The sequence below is a fragment of the Sebastes umbrosus genome, chromosome 19 (assembly GCF_015220745.1).
Source record: "Sebastes umbrosus isolate fSebUmb1 chromosome 19, fSebUmb1.pri, whole genome shotgun sequence".
Classification (NCBI taxonomy): Eukaryota; Metazoa; Chordata; class Actinopteri; order Perciformes; family Sebastidae; genus Sebastes; species Sebastes umbrosus.
The window spans coordinates 13,439,255-13,467,032 of record NC_051287.1 but is presented as its reverse complement, the minus strand read 5'-3'; the positions used below and the strand labels follow the sequence as shown (position 1 = coordinate 13,467,032).

Sequence of the window (27,778 nt, the reverse complement as noted above, 5' to 3'; positions counted from 1 at the left end):
GTATCTCATATCTGCAGGTGTTTAGTAAATAAAGTGTCTCAGCTCAAAAAATGTCTTTTTATTTTTTATTTTTCCATCAGAGGGATAAGAAATGTCTTGTGGATGTAGGTCTGATTTGGTTTCCAGTGAAATGTGTGTCAGCCCTGTCACATGCATCCGTAGTTAACTAGTTAACACCGGAAATTAGTTTCCCATAATGTAATAGTGGTGGTGAAAGCCCACACGGTTTCCCATCAGAGCACTGCCCTCTCTGCTCTGTCACATGGTGCACTTATACTGTTGGTTTCCATCCAGGACTACAGAGGACGGGACAAACAAACCATCAGGACGCAAAAAGGAAGATATAACACCGAGATTCACCTTTTGTTTTTACAGAAAAGACAAACAGACAACCTTGCATTGAGCTTTCTTTTCTTTGCCCTCTCTGTGGATGCTTATTGTCCAGGTTATTGTGTTGTTTTGTTGCGCTATGAAGTGAAACTCCGCCATATTCAGCCCACCACGCCCGCAGCGCAGTGAAAACACTCTCTCGGGCTTCTTTAAGTTGTTGCACAAACTTCATTTCCTCTTCACACAAGGAGAGGAACAAGGTAATATATTCAAACACCCTGGAGACTTCCTTAATTTTACATTTGTTAAACCTCGTTTCCAGCTCAGGAGGACATGTTTTGCGTGGATTCTGGAGTTAATGGAAATATACTGACTTTTGTCTTTTTTATATCCTGTTTAAACCACCTATGTGTGTCCGTGTGCTGTGTTTTGTCCAGGAGGAATGACTCTGAGCTCGGTGGGAGCTTGCTGCCTCAGCCCGGAGGCCAAAGAGGCTCGAAGGATCAACGATGAGATTGAGAGGCAGCTCCGCCGGGACAAGAAGGACTCCAGACGGGAATTCAAGCTCCTTCTGCTCGGTAAGAGACAGGAAATATACTCTGTAATACTTTTTACTTTACTCCTTTAAACAGTAGTGGAAGAAGTATTCAGATTTGCTACTTATTTAGTAGTATACTCCTGTAAAAATACTGCATTTTACTCAGAATTAAAGATTTACCAAAAAGTATCAAAAGTATAATAGTATAATAAAGTATAATAGTATAGTTATATCATTTTAGATTTTGTTATTGGATTAATACCAGTGTTGGGAAGGTTAGTTTAGAAATGTAATCAGATTACTAGTTACCCTGTTTGAAATGTAACTATTTCAATTACTTCATCAAAGTAACTTATTTCATTTGATTACTTTTCCAACAAATGATTTAAGCTTAAAAACTTTTTTACCAGAAATAAAATTTAATGTAACCTCCTTTGTAATCACCAACATTTTGATTAGTAACTGTAATTTGAATTACAGATTTTTTCCTAGTAACTGTAACAATTACTTTTATTTTGTAATTTAAATACATAACTCTGGTACATGTAGGTAAGTAAAGCTTTATCTATATAGCACCTTTTAAAACACACCGTTACAAAGTGCTTCACACACAAGAAGAAACATCAAACAATGAAAAAAAACAAGGACAAATTAGAATATGACACAGAAACGATGAGAAACAGATCAAACAAAAACAAACAAACACACATGTGGATGAGGCCTATAGAAAGGCAACGTAGAGCTGCAACGATTAATCGATTAGTTGTCAATTATTAAATTAATCACCAACATTTTGATTAGTTACTGTAATTTAATTACATATTTTTCTTAGTAACTGTCACTGATTACAATTACTTTTATTTTGAAATTTAATTACGTAACTCTGGTACATGTAGAGCTGAGACGATTAATCGATTAGTTGTCAATTATTAAATTAATCACCAATATTTTGATTAGTTACTGTAATTTAATTACATATTTTTTCCTAGTAACTGTAACAATTACTTTTATTTTGTAATTTAAATACATAACTCTGGTACATGTAAGTAAGTAAAGCTTTATCTATATAGCACCTTTTAAAACACACCGTTACAAAGTGCTTCACACACAAGAAGAAACATCAAACAATGGAAAAAAACAAGGACAAATTAGAATATGACACACAGAAACGATGAGAAACAGATCAAACAAAAACAAACAAACACACATGTGGATGAGGCCTATAAAAAGGCAACGTAGAGCTGCAACGATTAATCGATTAGTTGTCAATTATTAAATTAATCGCCAACATTTTGATTAGTTACTGTAATTTAATTACATATTTTTCTTAGTAACTGTCACTGATTACAGTTACTTTTATTTTGAAATTTAATTACGTAACTCTGGTACATGTAGAGCTGAGACGATTTATCGATTAGTTGTCAATTATTAAATTAATCACCAATATTTTGATTAGTAACTGTAATTTAATTACATATTTTTCGTAGTAAATGTAACTGATTACAATTACTTTTATTTTTGTAATTTAATTACATAACTCTGGTACATGTAGTTTGTATTAATTGTAATTGTATATTTCTATCGTGTGGTAACAATACTTCCATATTCTACAGTAGGCCATGTATGATAGAAATTAATTAAAGCTCCTCACAATAATTAAATAAATATACGTACAAATACTTAACTTAATTGGCCTTGAAAATACTTGAGTACGTTATGATGCATTTGTGGTTGTATATGAACAGCTAATGTGTAAACATGATGCAGCTATGTCTTTTCACAGTACCCCCCCACCACAGAAAGCTCTTCAGCAATATCACAGTGGGTCGAAATAATAATTAATATTATTATAACCAGTAGTGTAAGAATCACAATGTATTATCAGCGAAATGTACTGAAAACAATTAAAAGTTAAGGTACTCATGCAGGAAAATGTTCCACGTGAGAGTTATTGAATATATTATTACATTATTATTACTTATGCATTTATGTGCCAGTTGCATTTTGCTCTTGTAACTGGTTTAGGTGGAGCGAATTAAAAAAAAAAAAGTTAGCGTTTGATAGTTTTATCTGTAAAAATGCATCATATCTTCATCTGTTACTATAACTACAGCTGTCAGATAAATGTATTGGAGTAAAAGTACTATGTTTTTGTCTGCAAAATACACACCACACACCAGTCCCAACTGGTACATACATGTATGATAGCTGTATCATCTTGGGTGGCCACATTTTATATACGGATGTCTCAGCAATCTGTGACTAACTTTAAGGTGTGAGTTGGTCACGTTGGTTATTATAATTCTGCTTTCTGAAATGATTGACTCCTACTGAATGTGTAACCACTCGTTTAGGTTCAAAGGTCATATAATATAGCTATGAGAGCCGGCTGTCAATCACTCGCGAACTCCGACCAAACGGTCAAACTAGGCAGCGCTGATCAAATATGAATCAATATTCTGTTACGTTAATGCCTATTTCTCGCCTCAAATGTTTTCGGAATCATCTTGTAGTGCTCGGTTTAGCTGTAAAATTAGAAAGTTTGTAACGCCGCCGCCATTGTGAAATCTGGTGAAGGAACGCCAAGTTATGGTCACATGGCCGGAGCACAGCCAATAGGAACGCTCTCTCTCAATGAAATGACCTGTGATTGGTCAAAGTCTCCCGTCATGGAGCTAGATTTTTTAAAGCCTGAAAACAGAGCCATGAGGAGGTGCAGAAGTCTAGTTTTCTCTCTGAACACTTGAATTACAATATGCTGAAAGGTTATTATGGGATTTTTGCCCAGTGATGCCAAAAATATACTGCCTACTGAAGCTTTAAAATTTTAAAATGACACGACTTTCGTCTTCAAACCGTTGCTTTCATGTCAACTGTTTCAGCTACAGGGGGAAATGCTGCAACTTCTTCTAGTTCATCTTTTTACAGGCAGTCACTGTGAGATGACAAAATACTGTTTGTAAAATTTGACTCAAAGAATAAACATAAGACCCACAGGGCCCAAGGACAAGATAAAACCCAGACTATAGTTATTAATGTGCAGTAAGTCCAAGATTGCACAGGTGTGAGACGTGAAAGGACTTAACACACAGTACAGGCTGGTGATATTCTGTATTATCGTCAACAAATCTCACGAAAAGATCGAAAACGGCAAGAAATAGATCCTGCTTACAGTTCCGTGTATTGCCTCCGTAGCTCGATGTATCTTATTTCTCTGTGTCGTAGCCCTCCATTATTGTGTATGGCACTCTGCACTCTCTCCTCTGCTTTGGCACAGTGGTGCTTTGAGCTAAATACTAACGTCAGCATGCTAACATGGCTACAATGACGATGCTAAAATGCTGATGTCTAGCAGTTATCATATTACAAATGGTTATCCTAGTTTACATTTGATAATTAGACATGTACCCTCGGTGAAAAATGTTGGCCTTAAAAGCCCAAATGTGGTTCCTCTGGCATATTCTAATGCCACTATTCAATCATATACAATTATCTTAATCATTGCATATTGCCTGCCTGATTGGAAACATGTAGAGAATTTATTGTACAGGAGAATAAGGCTTCTTGTGCGTTTTAGTCCACCCAGTCTGTACAAAGCTATTAATAATTATGGGTGGCATCTTTCCTCTCCTTTTCTTCTCTATTGATATAATCCACACCCATGGGCAGGTATGATTTAAGAATGAACATTCACTTTGTTAGACACAAAACTGAACACAAATGTGAACCATGGATAAAATACATGATGTGGACAAAACATATTATATACTTGATCATAAATATTACTATAGGAAGTTCCATTACATCATAATTTATGTTTAAAACGTGATTTAGGGAATCTGACATTAGATTATAGATCAGCGGGTGTGGTGATTATTAAATCAGCCAGTCACATCACTGCTGTGAAACAGCTGAGCCAATCGCAGTTAAACGTGATAATGACAGCTCAGCAAACAGAGAGCTTCACCTCAGGAAATGTCCGTTTGGTTCAGAGCGTCGCGACATGAACACACACCACCTCAACAAATCTGCACCCAAAGACGGATGGAGGAGGATTTTCCATCAGGTAGTAACCGATAGAGAGATAAAGAAATTGATTTGGTGAAACCGTGTATCTGAGCTCGTATATGGTCACATAGTTTAGTAAATAATGTGACACAACAGCAGCTCTACTCAGAGCTCCCTCCGGATGTCTGAGCTCCTCACCCTATCTCTAAAGCTGAGCCCAGCCACCCTATGAAGGAAGCTAATTTTGGCTGCTTGTATATGCAACCTCATTCTTTCGGTCACTACCCAAAGCTCATGACCATAGGTGAGGGTTGGAACGTAGATGGACTGGTAAATCGAGAGCTTTTCCTTCCAGCTCAGCTCCCTCTTAACCACAACGGTCTGGTACAGCGCCCGCATAACTGCAGAGGCCGCACCGAACCGCCTGTACATCTCCCGCTTCATTTTACCCTCACTTGTGAACAAGACCCCGAGATACTTGAACTCCCTCGCTTGGGGCAGTGACTTACTCTCCACCGGTTTCCGGCAGAGAACCATGGCCTCAGACTTGGAAATACTGACTCTCATCCCGACCGCTTCACACTCGGCTGCAAACCACCCTAGTGTGTGCTGAAGGTAACGGTCGGATGATGCCAACAGAACCACATCATCTGCATAGAGCAATCAATTCTGAGGGTCCCCAAACCGGACTCTCTCCTCTTGAACAAAACCACTTTATTTTTTTAATTTGGGAGGATACTTGGCGTTGGTGGGGCAGGCAGAGCATTCGGGTGCCCATGCCTAGAACCAATTTCGGCGTGTACAGTAATGTTATGTATCTGTTGGTGTTTAGGAACTGGTGAAAGTGGGAAGAGCACTTTCATCAAGCAGATGCGGATCATCCATGGCCGTGGATACTCTGAGGAGGACAAGAGAGGCTTCACCAGACTGGTCTACCAGAACATCTTCACCGCCGTGCAGGCCATGATCCAGGCCATGAACACATTACAGATCCCCTACAAGTATGAGCACAACAAGGTAGACCAGACTCTTTGTTTCTTTGTCCTTTCTTTGCTGCTTCACAGCGACAGATTGAGAAAGAGCTTTTACCACACGCTGTCCAACAGAAGCATGGTTTACTGTGTCGGGCGCTGACAGAGCCTGCAGTGTGTATTAGGCTGAAGTACTTCTGGTAATTTGCAACGGTGTTTAGTTTTGCAATCCGGCTGCCAGACAGAGTTTTGTCTCCTTACAGAGCAGGCTTGTTTTTTGGAAAGTACACATGATGTTAGACCGCAGGCATGTAAAGACACGCAGGTACTCCTGAGCCAAACACAAGTAAGAGACAAAAGAGGACAGAGAATAATCACACAGGAATCTGTTCCTGTCATACAACCGGCAGGAGATTATTAATCACACGATTATGCTACATTAGTTAAAGTTCCAGGTAAGGATGAGAAGAGTCCACTTCCTGTGTCCTGTCATGTGGCTGTCGTGGACCTTTGGCAGCATTAACCAAGTCTGAGTCAGCACGTGGATTATAAGTTGTTTTCTTTTCCTCTGATTCTGAGTGAAGGTGATGTTCTGTACAAGCTCACAGGATGACACTGTTGGTCACTGAGCATGCAGATAATAGCACTGAGTGGCCGTAGGTCAGAGAGATCAAGAAGTGACCGTTCACTAACTAAACTGTCCACTGAAACACTAGAGGGCTTTTAATTTGAAGCGGATGCAAGAAGTGTTGAGTTTGTATTAACAGCATGATACGGTAACAAATATTTAACAGGGAGCAGATCGGTCTCTAATAGAGGCCTGCTTTAAGGGTGTCGCAATAACTGTGATATTTAAAAATTAAATATTGATATCATGTTAATAATACACATATGGTAATATCGCACTATAAACTAAGTTAAAGACGATTTTGACTGATAACATCATTATTTACTTTTTTCTTTTTTTTAAATTTTCTATGGATATCATGATAATATCGTTATTGGCCACGATAATTGTGTCGTCAAAATTTGATATTGTGAAAGCCTGCTACTATGGCCTGGTAATTTAAAGGACCAGTGTGTAACATTAGGGGGATCTATTGGCAGAAATGGAATGTAATATTAATAAGTATGTTTTCTTTCATGTATAATGTTTTAGGACTCATTCCTGCACCACTCTATTGGCATCTCTATTAGCAACAGTAACTAAGGGGGGCGGGGCTTAGCAAACGGTTAGTCGGATGCATTGAATATCTGTCAGGGCTGCACGGTGGTGCAGTGGTTAGCACTGCCGCATCACAGCAAGAGGGTCGCAGGTTCAAACCCAGCTTGGGGCCCTTCTGTGTGGCGTTTGCATGTTCTACCCTCGCATGTTCTCTAGTTTCCTCCCACAGTCCAAAGACTCTAAAGGTGTGAATGTGAGTGTGAATGGTTGTCTGTCTCTATGTGTCAGCCCTGGGAAAGTCCAGGGTGTACCCCGCCTTCGCCCGATGTCAGCTGGGATCGGCTCCAGCCCCCCCGCGACCCTGAATAGAATAAGCGGTTACGGATAATGGATGGAATATTTGTCGGAAGTAAGAGTGAACTTTTAGTAAATTGCTAAGAGTTTTTTGATTGATCTCAGGAGGTCAGAGAAAGGATTGGAAAAAAAAGTTAAAAAAACACAGACTGGCAGAGCAGCTTCTAAAGATCCCTTTAAATGTGTCCCATCATTTCTCCAAAGAGAAGAGTGGGAGTATGAAAGTGCTGAAGCAGGAGCCATGAAATCAATTTTAAAAGATGCACAAAAAGGGAAATGCTTTTGAAGGTATGGCTTCTCCCAGAAATGTAAAAAAAAAAAAAAAGTAACTAAAAATAAACTTCTCAGGTTGTTTTGAACACAACAAACAATCTCTGGTACCAGTTCCAGCCAAACAACAGAAAAACAGGAAAATGAAGTCTTACTACTTTTATTTTATTAAGTGTAGACAGCAAACAGCTCTTCAGATTGTATCGGTTTTATTGGAGTTAATAGTGGTGTAATGAAGTGGTCAAACCCATTTACAGTGCGTAAAGGTGTATTTCATAACATTGGAGTTTACCACAGTAATGCAGCAATTGCAGTGTGTCTGTGAAAGCACCTTGTACAATAAGTCTGTTTATTGATGCAAAGTTCCTCCTCCTTCCTCCCATGCTGATGATGATGACGATGCCAAAGTCCCCGGCAGCAGCAGCAGCAGCAGCAGCAGCAGCTGAGAGTTAACAGACTTGGAGTAATCGTTCACCCATAAATGACCATAAAAGTAGTCCAAACAGCTTGTGCAGATCTTTACGAGGGGTTTTCTGGCTGAACGATGAAGCAGTCAGGGAAATATTTATTATTAATCTCAGACATAAATTAGGGCAGAAAGGGTAAAATAGAGAGATTGGGAAGAAAACACAGGTTTACAAACCCAGAAGAACACAAAGCAGCATTTGTTTAGTTCTTTGAGTCTATGAATGCATATGAAAGAAAGAAAAAAAATAGCTGCAATAACAGTCGAGGCAGGGAGAGAAAATAGTTGTGTGCGTTACATCGCTGCTTGTGTTAAATGAATAGAGCCGCCATCAGAGAAGACAGTCAAAACGTTAGTCTTCAACAACCAATCGGAGCTGATCTGGAGTCTGCCGTCTCTGAGCAGCTGTCAATCACTCGCGAACTCCGACCAAACGGTCAAACTAGGCAGCGCTGATCAAATATGAATCAATATTCTGTAACTGTAATGCCTATTTCTCTCCTCAAATGTTTTCAGAAACATCTTGTAGTGTACTATTTAGCTGTAAAATTAGAAAGTTTGTGACGTTTGTTGAGATCTGTTGAGGAAATACTAAGCACCGCCCACCAGCCGGAGCGCAGCCAATAGGAACGCTCAATAGGAACGGTCTCTCTCTGAAATTACCTGTGATTGGCCAAAGTCTCCCGTCACGGGCTAGATTTTCGAAAGCCTGAAAACAGAGCCATGAGGAGGTGCAGAAGTCTAATTTTCTCTCAGAACACTTGAATTACAATATGCTGAAAGGTTATTATGGAATTATTGCCCAATGATGCCAAAAACATTCTGTCTACTGCAGGTTTAACTCTAGTCTGTTGGCTCAGAAATATCAAAATGCCACATTTGCTTACTTGTTATGGAAGTAGACCTTCCTAGTTTCAATCAGAGTTGGTAAATAAGGTATTATGTCTGCAACTTGTTGGACAGTGTTAGTGTAACATTAGTGGTACCAATCAGGTTCTGAATTACAGAGCATCCTGTTTAAAGCCATGAGGGTCAGCCTTTACCACCTATGACAACTGATACTGAGATCAGAGTGAAAAGATGTGGCACTGGTTGTAAGATGATTTTCACACTATAAGGGTATAGATGGGCATAAAGGTCTTTTTTTTCCCTGACTAATGAAATTACATTACCAATGCACAAGAACATAAACATGACATTATGTTTATGTATATTTGTTCTGAAAGTGTCTCTAATTTCAGCGTTGTCATTCTGTTGTTCAGGCCAACGCCAGTATTGTCCGTGGGGTCGATGTGGAGAGGGTCACGACATTAACGAACCCTTACGTGGACGCCATCAAATGCCTGTGGAGTGACCCGGGGATTCAGGAGTGTTACCATCGTAAGAGGGAATACCAGCTCTCAGACTCGGCCAAATAGTGAGTGTAAACAGAAGCGAAGAACTGCTCAGACGTTGCCAAATAGTTTCCATTGTTTCATCTGCTAGTTTAGTCTGTTTTAATTCGCTCAGAAGGCTCAGCGGTTATTCCATTTAAGGTTGTTGACAAGAGGCTTAAAAGCAAAGAAACACCATTTAAATTCTCACTTATAGTGAAGTGGCTGGAACAGAAACATAAATATTTTACAACAAATGTCTCCTCTGTCCTTTTTCCTGGTTCTAAATCACTCTATCCGACTGGGTGTCCTCCTGTGTTAATAGCTATCTGAATGACTTGGACCGAATTGCTGAAGCTACTTATCTGCCAACCCAGCAGGATGTCCTGAGGGTCAGGGTGCCCACAACAGGTATTATAGAGTACCCCTTTGACCTGGAGGATGTGGTCTTCAGGTGAGTGTTTGACATCCTTGTTTGCTTAGTCATAGTGAATATTCGCATGCTGATGTTAGTGTTTCGCTCAAAGCACCACTCACAGAGCTGCTATCATGGCCGTCTTGTTTCCTCTGACGAGACTAAAGAGCGTTGTTGTGGAAGTAGAGACACTAGGAAGCCATTACGTCTTGTTAGTCTTTAACAGTCTTGTTTGAGCACAGCTGGACCTCGTTTCATCATTAATTATCAGAGGTCCGTGGTCTTGTTTTGCCCGTTTGTACTGTCGTCTCTCGAGTTTCATTAGCTCTGTGAAATCAGGCCGGTTTTGGAAGTTGGTTTTAATGAATTGCATTACATTACTTTTGAAAGCAGCAACTTGTTTGTCATGGGGATGGACCAGGCATGTTAGCTAATGACAATAATACTGATGAAACTAGGCAATACGTTGATATATAATGATGACAGGGGTGGGGCCAAGTCATTGGTTTGCAGGTCACAAGTAAAGTCTCAAGTCTTTGCACTCACGTCCCAGGTAAAGTCACAAGTCAAGTCACAAGTCAAGACAGACAAGACACAAGTCAAGACTGACAAGTCACAAGTCAAGTCCCAAGTCAAGACTGACAAGTCACAAGTCAAGACACAAGTCAAGACTGACAAGTCCCAAGTCAAGACTGACAAGTCCAAGGTCAAGTCCCAAGTCAAGACTGACGAGTCATAAGTCAAGACTGACAAGTCACAAGTCTAGACTGACAAGTCCCCAATCAAGTCCCAAGTCAAGACTGACAAGTTACAAGTCAAGTCCCAAGTCAAGACTGACAAGTTACAAGTCAAGTCCCAAGTCAAGACTGACAAGTTACAAGTCAAGTCCCAAGTCAAGACTGACGAGTCACAAGTCAAGACTGACAAGTCTCAACTCAAGATTGACAAGTCCCAACTCAAGTCTAACAAGTCCCAAGTCAAGTCTAACAAGTCCCAAGTCAAGACTGACAAGTCCCAAGTCAAGACTGACAAGTCACAGGTCAAGTGCTAAGTCAAGACTGTCAAGACACAAGTCAAGACTAACAAGTCCCAAATCAAGCCCCAAGTCAAGACTGACAAGGCATAAGACAAGACTTACAAGTCCCAAGTCAAGACTGACAAGTCCCAAGTTAAGACTGACAAGTCCCAAGTCAAGACTGACAAGTCCCAAGTCAAGACTGACGAGTCCCAAGTCAAGTCCCAAGTCAAGACTGACGAGTCCCAAGTCAAGTCCCAAGTCAAGACTGACGAGTCCCAAGTCAAGTCCCAAGTCAAGACTTGACCACTGCAGAGTTTTTGTACACCAACTAAATTATCTTTGGTATCATTATTTCCAGGTTAGTTCTTCATGGTTTGCTCCTGCATATTGATTGGATGATGTCGGGTCGGTTCAAACAAAGTGGATCTGGGGAGTTAAGAGTCTACTTGCTGGGAATGAATTGCGTTAACGTTAGTTGATTAAGGAAATGAATTGATTTGCAGCACACTTTTTAAATAAACATACTTTTAATCTTTGGGCTTCGGGGGAATGCATCAAGTATTTTCAAGTCAAAAGGCTCAAGTCCAAGTGAAGTCACGAATCACAGGTGTTAAAGTCCAGGTCAAGTCTAAAGTCATCAAATTTGTGACTTTAATACACTCTGAATGTTTATATTGTGATATTAGACTAGATATAATTTGGAATGTTGGTGTTGATGCTCAAATGCTGCAGTAGAGTTAACTAGTGCAACCTTGTGAACTTATTACACTGTTAGGAGTCAAAAGTCAGTCGTCATCATGTCTTCATTACTCAATTCTCAAAAACCTCTCATCATATTATCTAAATTAAGCGAATTAATGATCTAATTAATAACTTCAGCCCAGCCTTAAATACAAATAATAAAACGGTCTTTGAAATTGGTAATATGATGATTTATTTTTAATGGTGATTGAACCTGTGGCTGCAGGATGGTGGATGTGGGTGGCCAGCGGTCGGAGAGGAGGAAATGGATTCACTGTTTCGAGGAAGTCACCTCCATCATGTTCCTGGTGGCGCTCAGCGAGTACGATCAGGTCCTTGTTGAGTCCGTCAATGAGGTGAGATGTGGGCTGCTGCCTGCAAAATAACCTGTAACAGTTACAAGCTGATCTCTTCCTATATATCTTGTTAGACTGTATATGGGGAATAAAGGGGCTCACTTTGGGATAGTCAAGAAAATCACTGGGAGGGACACAAGAGACATTGTTTCTTTTGTTTCAGGCCAAACCTGTTAGGTGGAGATGATGACCTAGATTTCTACAGAGTCCAGCACTAGTCTGCTTTCTCTATCTCTCTCTCCCTCTAAACTTCATCTGGATCGTCCTTTGTGGCAGTGCACATAGTTGACCTGCAGGGGGAGCTCTTTAGTCGCTCTGTTCAGCAGAGTGCACCACTCAGAGAGGCTTGTTCACTTGATGAGATTACAGCCAATAGAATTTGCTCACACAGACAATCCCTGCTGAAGTACTGCTGTCTAATACTCCACTACTGATTCCCATATTTCTGCTCATGCTTGGATGTTTTTTCTGTCATGTGTTTTTTCAAAGAACCGCATGGAGGAAAGCATGGCCTTGTTTCGCACAATCATAAACTACAAGTGGTTCGAGTCGTCCTCGGTCATGTTGTTCCTCAACAAGATAGACTTACTGGAGGAGAAAATCATGCACTCGCACTTGGTCGACTACTTCCCTGAATATGATGGTAAGAGGAAAAAAGAAATATCAGAAATGCAGCTGAGCATAATGTTACCTAGGTTTTGAATGCAACATGATAGTGTCTTAAAAGAAGAAATAAGACAGTCTTCCTTGTACAGATGAAAAGTTGAATTCATGAGCAATGAAACACAAAAAACTGTCCAGTGCGACTAAACATTTTCACTGGTCGCACCGGTGCAGATCTGTCTCTGTGTGTGCATTTTAGTGTTGTCAAATATATCGAAGTATCAATACAAATCAGTGGTGGATGAAGTACCTTAAAGGCTCACTCTGTAAAAGTACAGATATCTAACCAGAAAATGACTTTAGTAGAAGTTAAAGTCACCAATAGAATATCACTTAAGTGTTTGATATTTACCTTTCTTAAGTATCAAAAGTCATTTTCTGATATTAAATGTTCTTAAGTATTGAAAGTAAAATTACAAGTAAATGTTAATAAAAAACCAAGCAAGTCAGAATTTTGAGATTTATGAAGTTTATGGGGCGGTCACACATCCGCAAAAAATTATATTCACCTCCCGTTCACTCCCATTCTACGCGCGTGAAAGTGTGAAAAAACATTTGCTTCCAGTTGCGAAGCAAATTTGCATCTTTGCATTCGAAAAGCAGTTCAATTTGGTGAACTTTCAGTTCGAAAATCGCCTCGGTAGGCGATGGTCACTCGCCTGCATTCGCGCATGTGTGACCGCACCTTAAATATGGAGGCTACTTTACACTTGAAGAAAAACAAGGTCTGCACAACTTAAAGGATTTAAAGAACAAAGTAGCATCTGACATGCTGCCTGCCTGGACTTGAGTGGAAATCAAAACTTAACTACGGCTTTGAGAGCACTTTGTTTGCACTCATCATGTGAATGATGTAACTTGCAAGCTAGGACCACTGATTCACCAAACCTGCTTGCTTCCAATAGTAACAAGATGTTGACAGAAGTATAAAAACTTAAGTAAAGTACAGATACTCCCAAAAAATACTAAAGTACACTACTGATACATATCGATGCTGGGCATTTAAAACGGTTTCAATACTCATTTTCCAAAGTATTGATACAAGTGTACCAGCTGCGCTTTCTGCTCTCTCTTCTCCCTGACAGTGAGTTGACACACACTGCTATTTATCTTTTAGTAAAAATCTAAAATGTTATGCCCCCAATGTTGTGTCAATTTCCCCTGTCATCTTGAAAAATGGTATTGAATATCGATATTTGTTCAAGGTATTGTATCGAAGTTACAAATTCCAGTATTGTGACAACACTAACGTGTAGCGTTAGTAATTCCAGTAATTCAGAATGAAGAGAACTAGCGTTTTTTGTCAAGAAAAATGCTGCAGTGCCTGTTACACCTGTCCGCGACATCATCGGTGTCAAAGGTGACCGCTCCTCCACCTGTCTACTCAGTCCCAGGTAAGATACCTGACCCAACATCTTCGGCGAAGATGAAATTTGCACCTAAAGGAAAAAGTTAGGCGCACCAGTGCAACCAATGTAAAAAGTCAGTCTGGAGCCCTGACTCTCTTGCTTAATTCAATACACTCCTGGTTTTGCTGCTACAGCCCACCATGGTCTGGTATGACCGGGAGCTTATATTGGCTAATGTTAGCCAACTTTAAATATTCATGTGTAACTGACTTACTGAGTCAGTTCTTGTTTTGGCATGTCACAGATAGACATTTCAATGTTTTTTTTATCAATACAGGTAAACACACTGAGACGTTGTTGTTGTTGTTTCTGCTTGTGGTCCCGTTCTATTCGCTCTCACTCATGTTGCCTAATGGTGATGTCTTTTCTTTTTAAGCCTCCGCCGTGGCCGGAGGAATTATGTTTTCAGGGTTGTCAGTACGTACGTCTGTCCCATTCATCTCAGGAAGGCCTGCAGGGAATTTCATTACATTTGGCACAAACATCCACTTGGACCCAAGAATCATTAGATTTTGGTGGTCAAAGGTCACGGTGACCTCACAAAATACATTTTTGGTCATAACTCAAGAATTCATATGGTAATTTGACTGGTTGGTAGAGGCAAACAACCACGAGGTGGTAATTCTAGTTTTTATTTTTGGACAATTATTTAATATGAGCTGACTCAGTAATGTCTGTTGTGGAGCAATGTACGTTTATCTAGAAAGTTAGCTAACCATCATAAGCTACTGGTCATACCAGATTAAGTACAGCTATAGCAGCATGTATTGCATCGATCAAGGATGTGAGTTGTTGTTTTGAATTCAACTTTTCATTTTAAAGTTTGCAAGTTTGTGTCCTCTTTTTTTAAAAGTTACAGTCTCAAATGTTCTGCAATCATTTTCTATCCCAGCACTAGCCTGTCTTGTATTCTTGAGCTTTTATACTGAAAACACTTGTGACTTTCATGCTGTGTGTGCCCTCTGTCTCTCTCTACCAGGTCCCCAGCGGGACGTCAAAGCAGGAAAAGACTTCATCTTGGATATGTTTGTCAGTCTCAACCCAAACGAGAAAAAAATCATCTACTCCCACTTCACCTGTGCCACAGACACAGACAACATTCGGTTTGTGTTCAGAGCGGTGAAGGACCACATCTTGCAAATCAACCTGGAAGTCTACAACTTGGTTTAAAGTGGTAGTGTTGCTGCTGTAATTCAATCGGCTTTGTACAGCTGGCAGTCCGGAGAGCTCTGCAGTGATTCAGTTTTGCCTCACACTGCTGCTGAACACTATAATCCACAACAGGAAATTGAGAAGCTACAGAGCTTGTCGCCAAATGACTGTACTACTGATGTATTTCAAATTTCCCCGTTAGGCTCTTTGAAAGTGGATGTCTCCAGCTATAATGAAGTGTGTCCTGACAATTAAAGTGCTGCCTTAGTGAGCAGTCTATTATAGCATGCACTCTGAAATTTATGGAGCTCTTTTGCGAAACGTTTTTTCGAGCAGTAACTGTATAAATGCACATGGATGAATTGAGAGGGAAAAAAGTTCTTCAGTGGCCTCAAAAGCCTCCGAGGACTTGTAACGTACCAGGTCTCTCCTTCAGGGAATCTGTGGAAGTGAGTGTAGACTAACTGCAATGCAGCACCTCACATCACTAACCCAAGTTGGTCATAATTTATTATTTTTTTTTAACTGTTTTAAATACTCTAAACGCTTAGTCTTTGTCTTGACTTAATGGGAAACAAGTGATAATTAACACTAATGACACATTTACTCGCTATTTGTGCTGATATTCTGTTTGTGTGTAACTCACTTAGTCGGGTGTTATCATTTCCACAACCTCATTTCAAGTTTCATAAGACTTTGTGCACTGGTACGTATTTGTCTGTGATGGCATTATTCCGTCTTAAACCACTTTTTTTGAGCACAGCATTCATATATTTTATGTAACACATTATTTTGTCAAAGCTGTAGAATGAAGTGTTCATGCAGTTCAGGGACTATTTGATTTATGTAGTTTTCTCGCCTAAAAATCATTTGCTAAAATGTCTATAGAGCTTGATTCATATTGTAAATATCACGGTACATTACTGGTACACATTTTCCACCTTTGCTCGCGTCAAGGTCAGTGTTGAAAGGCTAACTGCTGAAGAGAGAACGGTTATGTTAAATAATCTCCGAGGTATTAAACTAGTGCATTCTTGATCTTTTTTTTTCACACGCTGTTCAAGGGTATCAAATGCATGAATAAATAGCTAATGAGAGCATAACCACGGCACTAATGTTTACACAACCCTTTTCATCTCGTTAGAAATAATTACAGCCTAATCCGAGCGCTTTAATTTATGGTTAGATTTCACTGTCACTGCGATCTCTTAATGCAGTCTTAGTGTTTTTAATGTGATTGGATAAATAAACAGACATTTGCTGCTCAGTTTTTTCAGTCTTTGTGTTTACAACCCAGCTCCAGCAGCTCACTGTTTGTTTAGCATTCGAGTTGTTTGTCTTCTTGGCTTCTCTGTCGGCTCATCTGGAGCGGTGTTGGTCCTGAAATCCTCCCCTGTGATACATCCATCTGGCTGGAGGCTCCAGCAGTGCTTCTGTTAGGGGTCCATAGTTTTATTGTTGTACACTGGGATATACAGTGTAGCAGAGAACCTCTAGTTTAGCATATGGCACTAGAAAACTGTACATTATTAATAGTTACATTATTTATTCAGTGTAATACAGGAGTGGCAAATAAACAACATTATAGTATGAAATAATATCAATAAATAGCTGTTATGTGTAACTTCAAATCGCCTACAGCCTCGCACAGATTATAAGACTATGGGCCCCTGGACACAGACATGTAAAAGGCCCCAACTCCTCCTGCATAGGAGCAAGACCCCCAGACTACAGGTGACACAAAATGACCAAACGAGTACAACCAACATGTGTCTCTTTGTAGTTGTTTTGTGTCTCTTTTTAGTCATTTTGCATTTATTTGTGGTCGTTTTTTGTCTCTTTGTGGTCGGTTGATTGACAAGAAATGTTAACACTTCATACAGAGGTTGATGCCAGTGGGCAACCTCAGGGTCTGAAAAGTGAAGCCAATGCTGAAGTGTCTTAAACTTGCATTCTTTCTAACAGCCAGCAGGGGGCGACTCCTCTGGTTGCAAAAAGAAGTCTGATTGTATAGAAGTCTATGAGAAAATGAGCAATAACTTAATATATTGTAATTTTAGTCGTATATTGTTTTTCTTTGTTATTACAAAATATCTTTGAGGAAAATGTTGACATTCCCATCTGCCTCATCTTTTTCCTCTGTCATTATGACTTTGCATTTCCTGCATTATGTTACCTACCTTACTAGCTTGCTAAATATTTAGCCTCTGTGGCTTCTGACCACTTGAACGCCACGCATACCATGTGCACGACTCACAAGCTCATGAGTTTCGTTTGAAGGCAGCATACCACAAGAAGGGGGCGTGGTTCATATGGACTCTGCTATTGAGTTGCATGATGGGAAATGCAGGAGCAAGTGTTTTTGGATCTTTACCATGGATGTATTAAGAGAACTGGATACAGCATTGGAGGCGGGGCCCCGTTCATTCCTATGAAAGTTGCTCGTTGGTGCATGAAGACGAAATGGCTCGACTTCCGCCTGGAAAAGTACCCGGCTCTTGGGCACATGGAACATGCGCAGTAGCGTCCGCTCGGTCACATGACTCTGTCACGGGGGTCCCAACGTCACGCTGTCGTCACGGCTTGCGCTCCAGCCTCGGTCTGGGTCTCATTCACATGAACGAAGGACGGGAAATAACTCTGGATTCAGTTATTAGTGCATTTTACAACTTTTAGGACCTAATGATTTAAATAAGGGCTGTTAGAGCGTTCGTACTGGGGAGTTTAATTACCTAAGAAAAAATTGTCCGCTGAGTTACAGACGTCTCTTTCCCAGTGTAAGTCTATGGGAAAAAAGTCTTTTTGGGCCCAATGGCATCACTTGATGGACACGGAAGTTGCAGTACCGTCGTTTGGCCACTACGAAAATTGGGATCAACAACTGGTGCTCCTCCTGGGGGCTTGGCTCTACCTAGCTTTGTTTGAGGGCGCGCCAAGCTAGCCATTATGCAAATATGTTACTTGGTGACATCACCACGTTACAGAAGAAAAGGCAGAACTTCAAGCAGGCGTTTCAGGCAGTTCAGGAGCAGCGTTTCTGTGGGAGAGAGTAACTAACTTTGGCGTGGACTTTGGGCTCTGTAACTTTGCAGACCTTTTATATGCAAAAAAATCTTTATCCCGTTTGAATTGCTCCATGAATCACACACATGATGTTTGTCAATTTAAAACAAATTTTTAAGTCAAGGAAATCGCAGTTTGTTGTCTCAAAAAGTCTTTTTGTGCCCAATGGCATCACGTGACGGACACGGAAGTTGCAGCACCGCCATTTGGCCACTACGAAAGTTGGCATCAACGACCGGCTCTCTTCCTGAGGGCTTGATATTTACCCATACTAGGGACTAAAAGTCAAGATATCTTGGCCTCTGCTGCTTCGATTTTGACGATTACTTTTAATAACTCTCTCTTGTGAGCTCCCCGACTTTATGGAAGTGCAATAAAAAATTGCTGGATTATCCCTTTAATCTCACTTGTATGTATTGGTCCATGAATGGAACCATTAGGCATTTAATGTAGACTAAGAGAGATGTTGTAGGTACAATGCACCTGGCTGTTCCCCCTCCTGTACTCCTCCTCTATATGTTGGGGACAGAGTTTTCCTTTCATGGCCCAGTGGGAGTCCTGAGCAGCTGTAAGCAGATATACAGGAGCCGTCTACAACCGCAGCCTGTCCGCCCAGAGCACCGCCTCCCCTCAGGATTGTGGAATGCACCTGAACTGGATCCTACACGAGGAAGAGATACACCTGTTCCGGGACATAATAAGTTTCCTTGGCAGCAGCAGGTCCGAGGAGATAAATAACCATTAACCCATCCATTTCTAAACTAAATCCCTGTCTAGGAGAAGCAGCTCTGTGACTTCACAACAATGGACGAGTGCTGCCTGCCTGCTGAGAGAGTGGAGAAACTGAGAGTTCACAAAGAAATAGAGAGACAACTTCGTCGAGATAAGAGAGACTCTCACAGGGAGCTGAAGCTGCTACTGTTAGGTGAGAGACAATTATAACTTCCACACGTTTTTATTGCCACCCTAAATGATTGCATATCATTAACTATACCACATGCTCACCTTCTGAGACACACACTCACAAATGTATATTCAAATGTGGATAATACCATTTAAATGTAGCTCACAATGTGACTTAATAGGCTGTTATACATTTCATGTTACATTTTAGGTGAATATAATTTATTTTTTTACCTAAAAAGTGTCTAAGTTGAACACTTTTTAAAAAAAAAAACATTTTTCTTATATTTTCCAGAAATGTGCCTGTAAAGGTAGAAGTGACTGTGATGTGGATTAATCCAGTTATCACTGTGATTTATGTTAAAATAAAACAGTTGTAGTTGGTTTGTGATGGAGCCTGCATGACTTATATTGGAGTTAAGAAGCTGTTACGAAAAAATATTTGATGTATTGGTTAATATATTTTTTTTAAACACAAAACATTTTTAATAACAATACTTTATTTTTTATTTTTTTAAAGAATTGTGACCACATTATGCAGCCTACTGAGTGGGACATTTTACAACAGAGCTCTGAGCTGATTTTAAACTTAAATTTAAACTTTCACCATCATAGTAGGGCTACAACTAACAATTATTTTCATTGTTGATTAATCTGTTGATTAATCGATTAGTTGTTTGGTCTATAAAATGTCATAAAATGGTGAGGAATGTTGAACAGTGTTTCCCAAAAGCCCAAGATGACGTCATCAAATGTCTTGTTTTGTCCAAAGATATTCAGTTTACTGTCATAGAGGAGTAAAGAAAGCAGAAAATATTCACATTTAACAAGCTGGAATCAGAGAATTTAAATTTTGACTCAAATAATGACTCAAACCGATTAATCCATTATCAAAATAGTTGGCAATTACTTTAATAGTTGACATGATTTATATTGGAGTTCAGAAGCTGTCTTTGTTATTCAAGAGTTAAAAAGATATTTTGTATATTGGCATTTAACAACAATGTTTTGGTCTATAAAATGTCAGAAAATAGGGGGAAAAAAATTGTTTTTGTGTTTCCCAAAGCCCAAGATGATGTCCTCAACTCAAAGATATTCAGTTTACTGTCATAGAGGAGTAAAGAAAACAGAAAATATTCACTTTAAAAAGCTGGAATCAAAGAATTTAGATTTTTTTTTTTCTTAAGTGTCTCAAACCGATTAATCGACGATCAAAATAGTTGGCGATTAATTTAATAGTTGACAACTAATTGATTAATTGTTGCGGCTCTACATCTTAGTCAGTTTTCCAATTTTTTTTAGTTGCAATCTCTGCTGTTTAAAATCCTCTACGACATCCGCTCACCTCTGTCCTGCTGTACAGACTAGAGGCGACTGGTCAAAGCCCCACCAGCTAAAGTATATTTATTTAGTGGTACTGAGTAACTTAGAAATTCATATAATTCTTCATTAATGCATAAATCCCTCGGTTGCTGCTGTTATTTATCTTTATTCTACAAGTTTAGGTCAGTGGCTGGATGGAATAGTTTTAAAATGGTCTGTTAATCTCATTCAGCTTTGTGGATAGCCTCACACCCGCAATGTCAAGTGCCCGGAGCGTGGGAAAAAACAACAACAGGCATGCTCAAAGAATTTGGCAGTGAAAGCGGGTGGCATTAATTTGAAGCCATGTGGAGCTGATTAGGGTGTTGCCCTGCTGCCATCTAACTGGCTGTTTTCCAAGTGCTGTTCTCATTTGCTCGTAGATGGTGGAAGTTATTTAGTTCTTTTAAAGAAGACAGTAACTGCGCTCACAATGAGGGATGTGGATTTTCTTCTACAGCACAAATGTCAAAGTCTGCCAGCTGAACAAAAACGTGAGATTAAACACATCTGTGCCCACCAGCTACAGGATATTGTTATTACCCACACCGCTGGTAATAAATAAACAGATTTAAAGGAATACTTCACCCACAAAATAACCATTAGTATATCAGTTACTTCTTGAAGAAAACCTTTTCTCGCATACCTCCATAGTGGAGGCTGAAAATGGAGTAAATCCTTGATGAATTGAAGTAAATGGAGGCCAAGTTTAACAAAAACTATATCAAAACATCTGTTGCATTGGAGCTCAAAGGCACCTGACTTGAGGTGAGTCCACCACTTTGGCCCAGACTGAAATATCTCAAACTTTTGGATGGATCATGGTCCCCAGACGATGACATTTCTGGTTTTGGTGAAATGTCTTAACAACTATTGAAGTCATTTTTTTTTCTCTGGAGAACCACTCCCTGTTAAAGGAATACTTCACCCACAAAATGACTAAGACTATATCAATTACTCACCACGTGTTACCTTGAATTCTTTTCTCACATGCCTCCGCGGTGAACGGAGAATAAGAAAACGGAGTAAAACCTTGACGAATTGAAGTAAATGGAGACCAAAAAAACATGTGTTTACACATTCTCAAACAACTCACGCAGTATAATTAAAGTCTTGTTTATCCAGTTGTATGCTCACTACTTCCCAAACACATGCATTTTTCTCTAAAATATTTAAAACACTTCGTCCACTACCGTGTCACGCACGGATCTTGCAGCAGTAAGATTTTGGCGAAAATGCATATGTTTGGGAAGTATACTGAGCATAAGACTGCATAAACAAGACTCGGATTATACTGCAAGAGTTGTGTGAGAGTTTGTTAATGGCTTTTTGACATAGTTGTTAAATCTGGCCTCTATTTACTTGAATTCATCAAGACTTTTCTCTGTTTTTTGACTCTTTGTTTTTGATATACCGATGGTCATTTTGTGGGTGAGGTATTCCTTAGACATGGAGTGGTTCTCCAGGCAAAAACTGGATTGACAATCCGTTCAATATTTGTTCAGACATTTCATTAAAACCAGAAATGCCATCGCCTGGGGTTCACCCAAAAGTTAGAGATATTTCAGTCTGGGCCAAAGTGGTGGACTGACCACAAGTTAGGTGAGACTGAGCTCCAACGCGTTAGGTTGAGCTGACAAATCCAGCAAATACAAAAGTATGTAGATAGATAGCAAGGCTCTGGTATGTGTTTTTGATTGCACTGTGCCTTTCTAAAGAAGTTACAGGTTACCTTCTGCATTCTTCAAATAGTTGGTGAAGCCCTGCTTCGTGTGCTGTTGTTTTGTTGCTTTTGTCTGAATTGTACATATGCAAAATACATTTAACAGGCAAGTTATAGTGCAGGACATATAAAAAGAGAATAAATGTGTCATTCAGTGCAGCAGAGCCACATTTTGACAACTATGATGATGAGTGAACACCAGTCATATGAAATATATCACAGCTTCACATGAGGTCTGCTTTTGCTCCCGGAACTATCAAAACAGCCCACTTACAAGAGCTTGACTGTTGGAAACAATGCATGAAGGACTTTGTTTAAAGGTCAGCGCTAATTTAAACTTCAACTTGAGTTTGGAGATTGGAATATCCTCCTTTTTTTAAAGGTCAGTGTAATGGTTAACATTTTTAGGCGTTTTAGGAGCTTAGCAGGCTCTCTTATCGAGAGTAATTTATAACCAGACGGCAGGCAGCTGCTGTTTCGCTCAAGGGCACATTGCTGTTGATTGACTTGCACGGATCAAACACAGACCTTCAGTGTACCTTTTTTTATTAATTCATATTGTGTACGTAGTCTTTTTTTGTTTTTTTTTGTTTGTTTTTTTAAGAGCTGTCCTCAACCAAAGAAATTCTAAGTCGACTAATCGATTAGTTGATTTAAGCGACAGATCTTTAAAACGGAGTTTCTTCACAAAAAATCACCTCTTTAAATCTGTTGTTTGCCAGAGATGTGTTCATAAGTTTCTTGGAAATTAGGTCAAATCAGCATGAAAAAAACATTTAAAAAAATGACTAATCAGCTAAAGAAATCTTAAATCTTACTAATCGACTAAGAGGGGGCAGCCTTTATATTTTGGTCCACTGTGTTTTAATCATTTGATGTGTTTGTTCTTCATCGGTTTTATGTTGTTTAGTGCAAATACATAGAACATAAAAACGAGTATATAAGCGTGTTTACAATGGGATGTTTTTATAGAAACACATGAAAGGTTGGCAGCTTGCATACACCTGAAGAAACCAAGTAGATATGCACCCACCAACTCACGTACACATACTCGCATCTATAGCCTGGGAAAAAACTATAAAAATCTATGAAATTTTAACTTATGAAAATTGTCTTGCATTCTTAAGAATACAGCCTTTTTTGTTGTTGTTTTGTTGCCGAAATCCTGTTAAGCTGCAACTGATTGATGTTCAGATGATTTTTCTTTTCTTTTTTTTTAGTGCTTGTCCTATTTCTGGCATTGCTTTGATCTTATTCCATTTTTCATCCTTCGGTCTCATTCATCTGGTTTGCCTAGGGACTGGTGAAAGTGGGAAGAGCACTTTCATCAAACAGATGAGGATCATCCATGGCAATGGATACAGTGAAGTTGACAGGAAAGGTTTCACCCGCCTAGTGTTTCAGAACATCATCACAGCCATCCAGGCGCTGATCCACGCCATGAAGACTCTACGGATCGACTACATCGATGACCAGAACATTGTGAGGAAAAAAAAAAGACTACCTTCTGTTTTATGTAGCATCCAATAAAGTGTGTCACTTACAGGTTAAAGGAACAGTGTGTAACATTTCGGGGGATCTATTAGCAGAAATGGAATATAATATTCATGACTGTGTTTTCATTAGTGTACAATCACCTGAAACTGATTGATGAGAATGTCTTTAGTTTTGCAGGTCATGAACCAAACCAAATTTTGACCTGGTGCTCGAGGGACATTAACGGGATAGTTTGGGTGTTTTTGAAGTGGGGTTGTATGAGGTACTTATCCACAGTCAGTGTATTACCTACATTAGATGACGGTCGGCACGCCCCCAGCTTGGGGAAACAGATAGGCGCACCGGAGCAAAGCAATATACTGCTGTGACGACAGAAAAACGTATTTTAGCCACCTAAAAGAAAGGGTCACCCAAAAAACTTGATATCCATTTAAATGTACGTTATAATTACAATATTTTCCGGCGAGGAACTGAACTGAAAGTGAAACGTATCTATACTGTTTTTTGCCATCTGAGCCTGCTGACTTTGGCGAGAGCATAGAGAAGTCTCACTTTCAGTTCAGAAAGGAGAAGGAAAGGGCTGTCTGACTGCAAGATAAAGCAGTTAAAATATTTTAAATATAGCGTATACTTAAATGGATATTAATTTTCAAACTGGTGGCGTGCCGACCGTCATCTATTGTAAGTAATACACCTACTATGGATAAGCAACCCATACAACCCCTCTTCAAAACACCCAAACTATCCCTTTAAAACATTTCACTCAAAACCACAAATGTCAACCTCATGGTGGCGCTGGAGGAAAAGTCAGGTGATCACCAAAGTCATTAGTATTCATATTTTGGGGACCGCGAATGTCTGTACAAAATTTCATATCAATCGATCCAATAGTTATTGAGATATCTCAGTCTTTTACCACATCAGTTTCTGTTTATTTCCCCAAAAATCCACCTAGTTGTAGATGGATTTCTGTTGCAGTTGTCATCCTCCTAATGGTTTATTAATAGGTCAGTCAAAGATTGAAAGTTTGTGTTTAGAATAATCCCCTGTGGTTGTCTTGTGTGTGTGTGTCAGAGCCACGCACAGAAGCTGTGCCAAATAGAGGGAGACAGGGTGTCCACTATTGAGGCTTGGCAGGTGGACGCCATTAGGCGAGTGTGGAACGACCACGGTGTTCAAAGATGCTACGACCGCAGGAGGGAATTCCAGTTATCGGACTCTGCCAAATAGTAAGACTTTTATATAAACCCAAGGCTCAACCAAAGCTTTTGCAGTGCTTCATGTTGCATTCATCAAATCAAATTCAAGAGTGTGGATTCATACTGATAAAACTTATTAATGTGCAAATTTCTGTTTGAACATCTCTTTTATCCAGTCAGGATATTAAATGTGGATGCATTGTTGTCAACTTTTCAGTTACATGAGTGACTTGGACAGAATCACAGCCCAGTTATACATCCCCACCCTGCAGGACATCTTGAGGGTCCGAGTCCCCACCACGGGCATCATAGAGTACCCCTTTGACCTTTCAAAAGTCATCTTCAGGTAGGCTATTCTACATTTATTACCTGCTACAGTCAAAAATATAAGGAAAATTTAGAAATTTTGTAAAAATGTGACAACTATGACAACACACAAAGAAGAATTGTATCTCTGATTTGGTTTTTATCACCCAGCATCGACTTCAAATCCTTCCAGGTTTCTGATGATGTTTTATACGACGGAGTATTAAGGCCACATTGAGGGGGGAAAAAAATCGGAGATTTCGAGAATAAAGTTATAACATTACGAGAAAAAAGTCGTAATATTCGGACTTTTTTCTTGTAAAGTTACGACTTTATTCTCGTAATATTACAACTTTTTTACTGTTTCCAGTATTCATGCTAAGCTAAGCTCTAGCTTCATTGTTAACATCTTCTCATCTAACTCTTGGTAAAAAAGTATATCTCTCAAATTAGCAAACTATTCCTTTAACAGTCTAGGAACTTTTATATTTAATTCAATCACTGGTCGTGTGTGTGTGTGTGTATGTGTGTGTAGGATGGTGGATGTGGGTGGTCAGCGTTCAGAGAGGAAGAAATGGATCCACTGTTTTGAGAATGTCACTTCCATCATATTTCTGGCGGCCCTCAGCGAGTACGATCAAGTCCTTTACGAGAGCGAGAATGACGTAAGCTCAAAACCTTTCAGTGTGCTTCAAAACTCTGATTTGATTATTTATTAAAAACGACTATTATTTCCATGAATTAGACTTTTCTCACCTCCTCCTTCAGAATCGACTGCGAGAGAGCCTCGCCTTGTTTAAGACCATCCTCTCGTACCCGTGGTTCCAAGAGTCCTCCACCATCCTCTTCCTCAACAAAACAGACCTGCTAGAGGAGAAAATCCTCAAGTCTCATTTGGCGACCTACTTCCCGGCCTTCACTGGTAATCACCATTTTATTTGAGTGTCTGTTTGAGTACTCTGAGTAGAGCTGATCACTATTAAGTGATCTATCAGAATTTAACTTTCTCAAAAAACTCTTGATTTTGACCACCTTCGCCTCCGCAGGCCCTCAGCATGATGCTAAATCTGCGAGACAGTTCATCTTGCAAATGTACCAGGAGAAGCACAGCGGGCATCCCAAGTCCCTTTACAAACACTACACCTGTGCCACGGACACGGACAACATCCGGGTCGTCTTCAAAGCCGTCAAAGATACACTCTTCAAAGAGAACCTCGAGAAGTTCAACCTCGGATAAGGAGGACAAAGTGATGGTTTCACTTTTCAGGAACAAGGAGCCTGGTTAAACAGTAACATGTTTTATGGACTTTTTTATCTGTTATTTGCTGTCCGTTGCAGCCTGTTCAAAGACTTCGAAGAGAGGCAGCGGTGTCAGGTAAGGGACCTTTATCTCAGCTCTGTAACACAGACAGTTTGCACCATTTCACCAAGTGGTAGAAAAGCATATTTTCTATTGCTACAGGAGAGAAATGGTCAACTGTAATGTCAGTTAAAGGTGCTATTGATAACATTGATAACATTCAGCCACTAGATGTTACGTTCTGCCTCCTAAATTTTTTATTATTGTTGTTCGGACGATTAAGCTAATGGTGCCTTCGTGTTTACCGAGTTCGCGAGAAGAGTCCAACAGTAACGTCGATATTGCCATTGCTTAGCAGCGGTGTTCTCACGACTTGACCACTTGAACGCCAAGCTTTTGTGTACACGACTTCTCATGTTGTAAACACAAGCTCACGAGTTTCATTTGAAGGCACAATAAGACAGCTAATATGTTCTAACGTCAGTTGTCTAGGTAAATATTCACTTATTCTGCAGCCTGATGGAGACACCAGTGTCAGTGCGGCTAGGCATGGCAGAGGCAGCCTCCTTTTTAACACTATTTATCCATTTTTCCCACTCTTAACTGGCAACTACATCACTGACGACACAAAGATACCACGTGACACCAACGTTGTTATGATATTGGCTCACAAGCCTTGTTAGAAGTGGGAACCGAATATCGGATATCTTTCACAGAGATAAACAAAACATTCATTTTGGACCCGCCAAAGTTTTTTTTTTAAATGATGAATTCAAAATCAGAATATTTTTTAAGCCATAATTTTAAAGATAATTCTAAAAGCTCTGTGGCTGTATTATTATTTTTTAGAAAATATTCGTCCACATAAAAATGTTATCAATAGGACCTTTAATGGTACTGAACTGTCACTGAGGTGTTCCCTTAATACCATTGCTGTTTTATAGACAATTAGTAAATGGTATCAAACTGGTTCGACGAAGTCTCATCTACTAAGAATGCAACTCAGCCTGCCTTACAGCTCTGGGAGGAGGAAGTGAAACAATAGCCTGCAGGGAACTAGAGTGCCTTCGTTTATATTTATGCTTTTTATGTGTGCAACATGTAGCCTATGAAATCACCTTTCACTAAAATGTAAATATAAAAAATGCAATTTTCAAAAATAACTGTTCCGTATCTGTCTTGTCACTTTGCACAGA

The 27,778-nt window shown here is 39.7% G+C and overlaps 2 protein-coding genes across 3 annotated transcripts; both read left to right on the top strand.

Annotated features, from left to right (window-relative positions):
- Positions 1 to 181: 181 nt before the first annotated feature.
- LOC119477746 (guanine nucleotide-binding protein G(q) subunit alpha-like) lies at positions 182 to 16,496 on the top strand. 2 transcript variants are annotated; one of them, XM_037751852.1, is made up of 8 exons: positions 182 to 399; positions 768 to 908; positions 5,709 to 5,893; positions 9,365 to 9,519; positions 9,801 to 9,929; positions 11,876 to 12,005; positions 12,495 to 12,648; positions 15,057 to 16,496. In XM_037751852.1, exons 2-8 carry the CDS (start codon positions 773 to 775, stop codon positions 15,245 to 15,247), a joined length of 1,080 nt encoding a protein of 359 aa, XP_037607780.1. In that variant the 5' UTR covers positions 182 to 399; positions 768 to 772; the 3' UTR covers positions 15,248 to 16,496. The 2 variants fall into 2 exon arrangements, with proteins under 2 accessions (XP_037607780.1, XP_037607779.1); XM_037751851.1 differs by having other exon boundaries at positions 188 to 590.
- Positions 16,497 to 18,900: 2,404 nt separating this feature from the next.
- On the top strand, positions 18,901 to 27,741 carry LOC119477747 (guanine nucleotide-binding protein subunit alpha-14-like). Its single transcript, XM_037751853.1, has 7 exons — positions 18,901 to 19,217; positions 23,578 to 23,762; positions 24,852 to 25,006; positions 25,194 to 25,322; positions 25,818 to 25,947; positions 26,051 to 26,204; positions 26,329 to 27,741. Exons 1-7 carry the CDS (start codon positions 19,097 to 19,099, stop codon positions 26,517 to 26,519), a joined length of 1,065 nt encoding a protein of 354 aa, XP_037607781.1. The 5' UTR covers positions 18,901 to 19,096; the 3' UTR covers positions 26,520 to 27,741.
- The last annotated feature ends 37 nt before the right edge of the window (positions 27,742 to 27,778 follow it).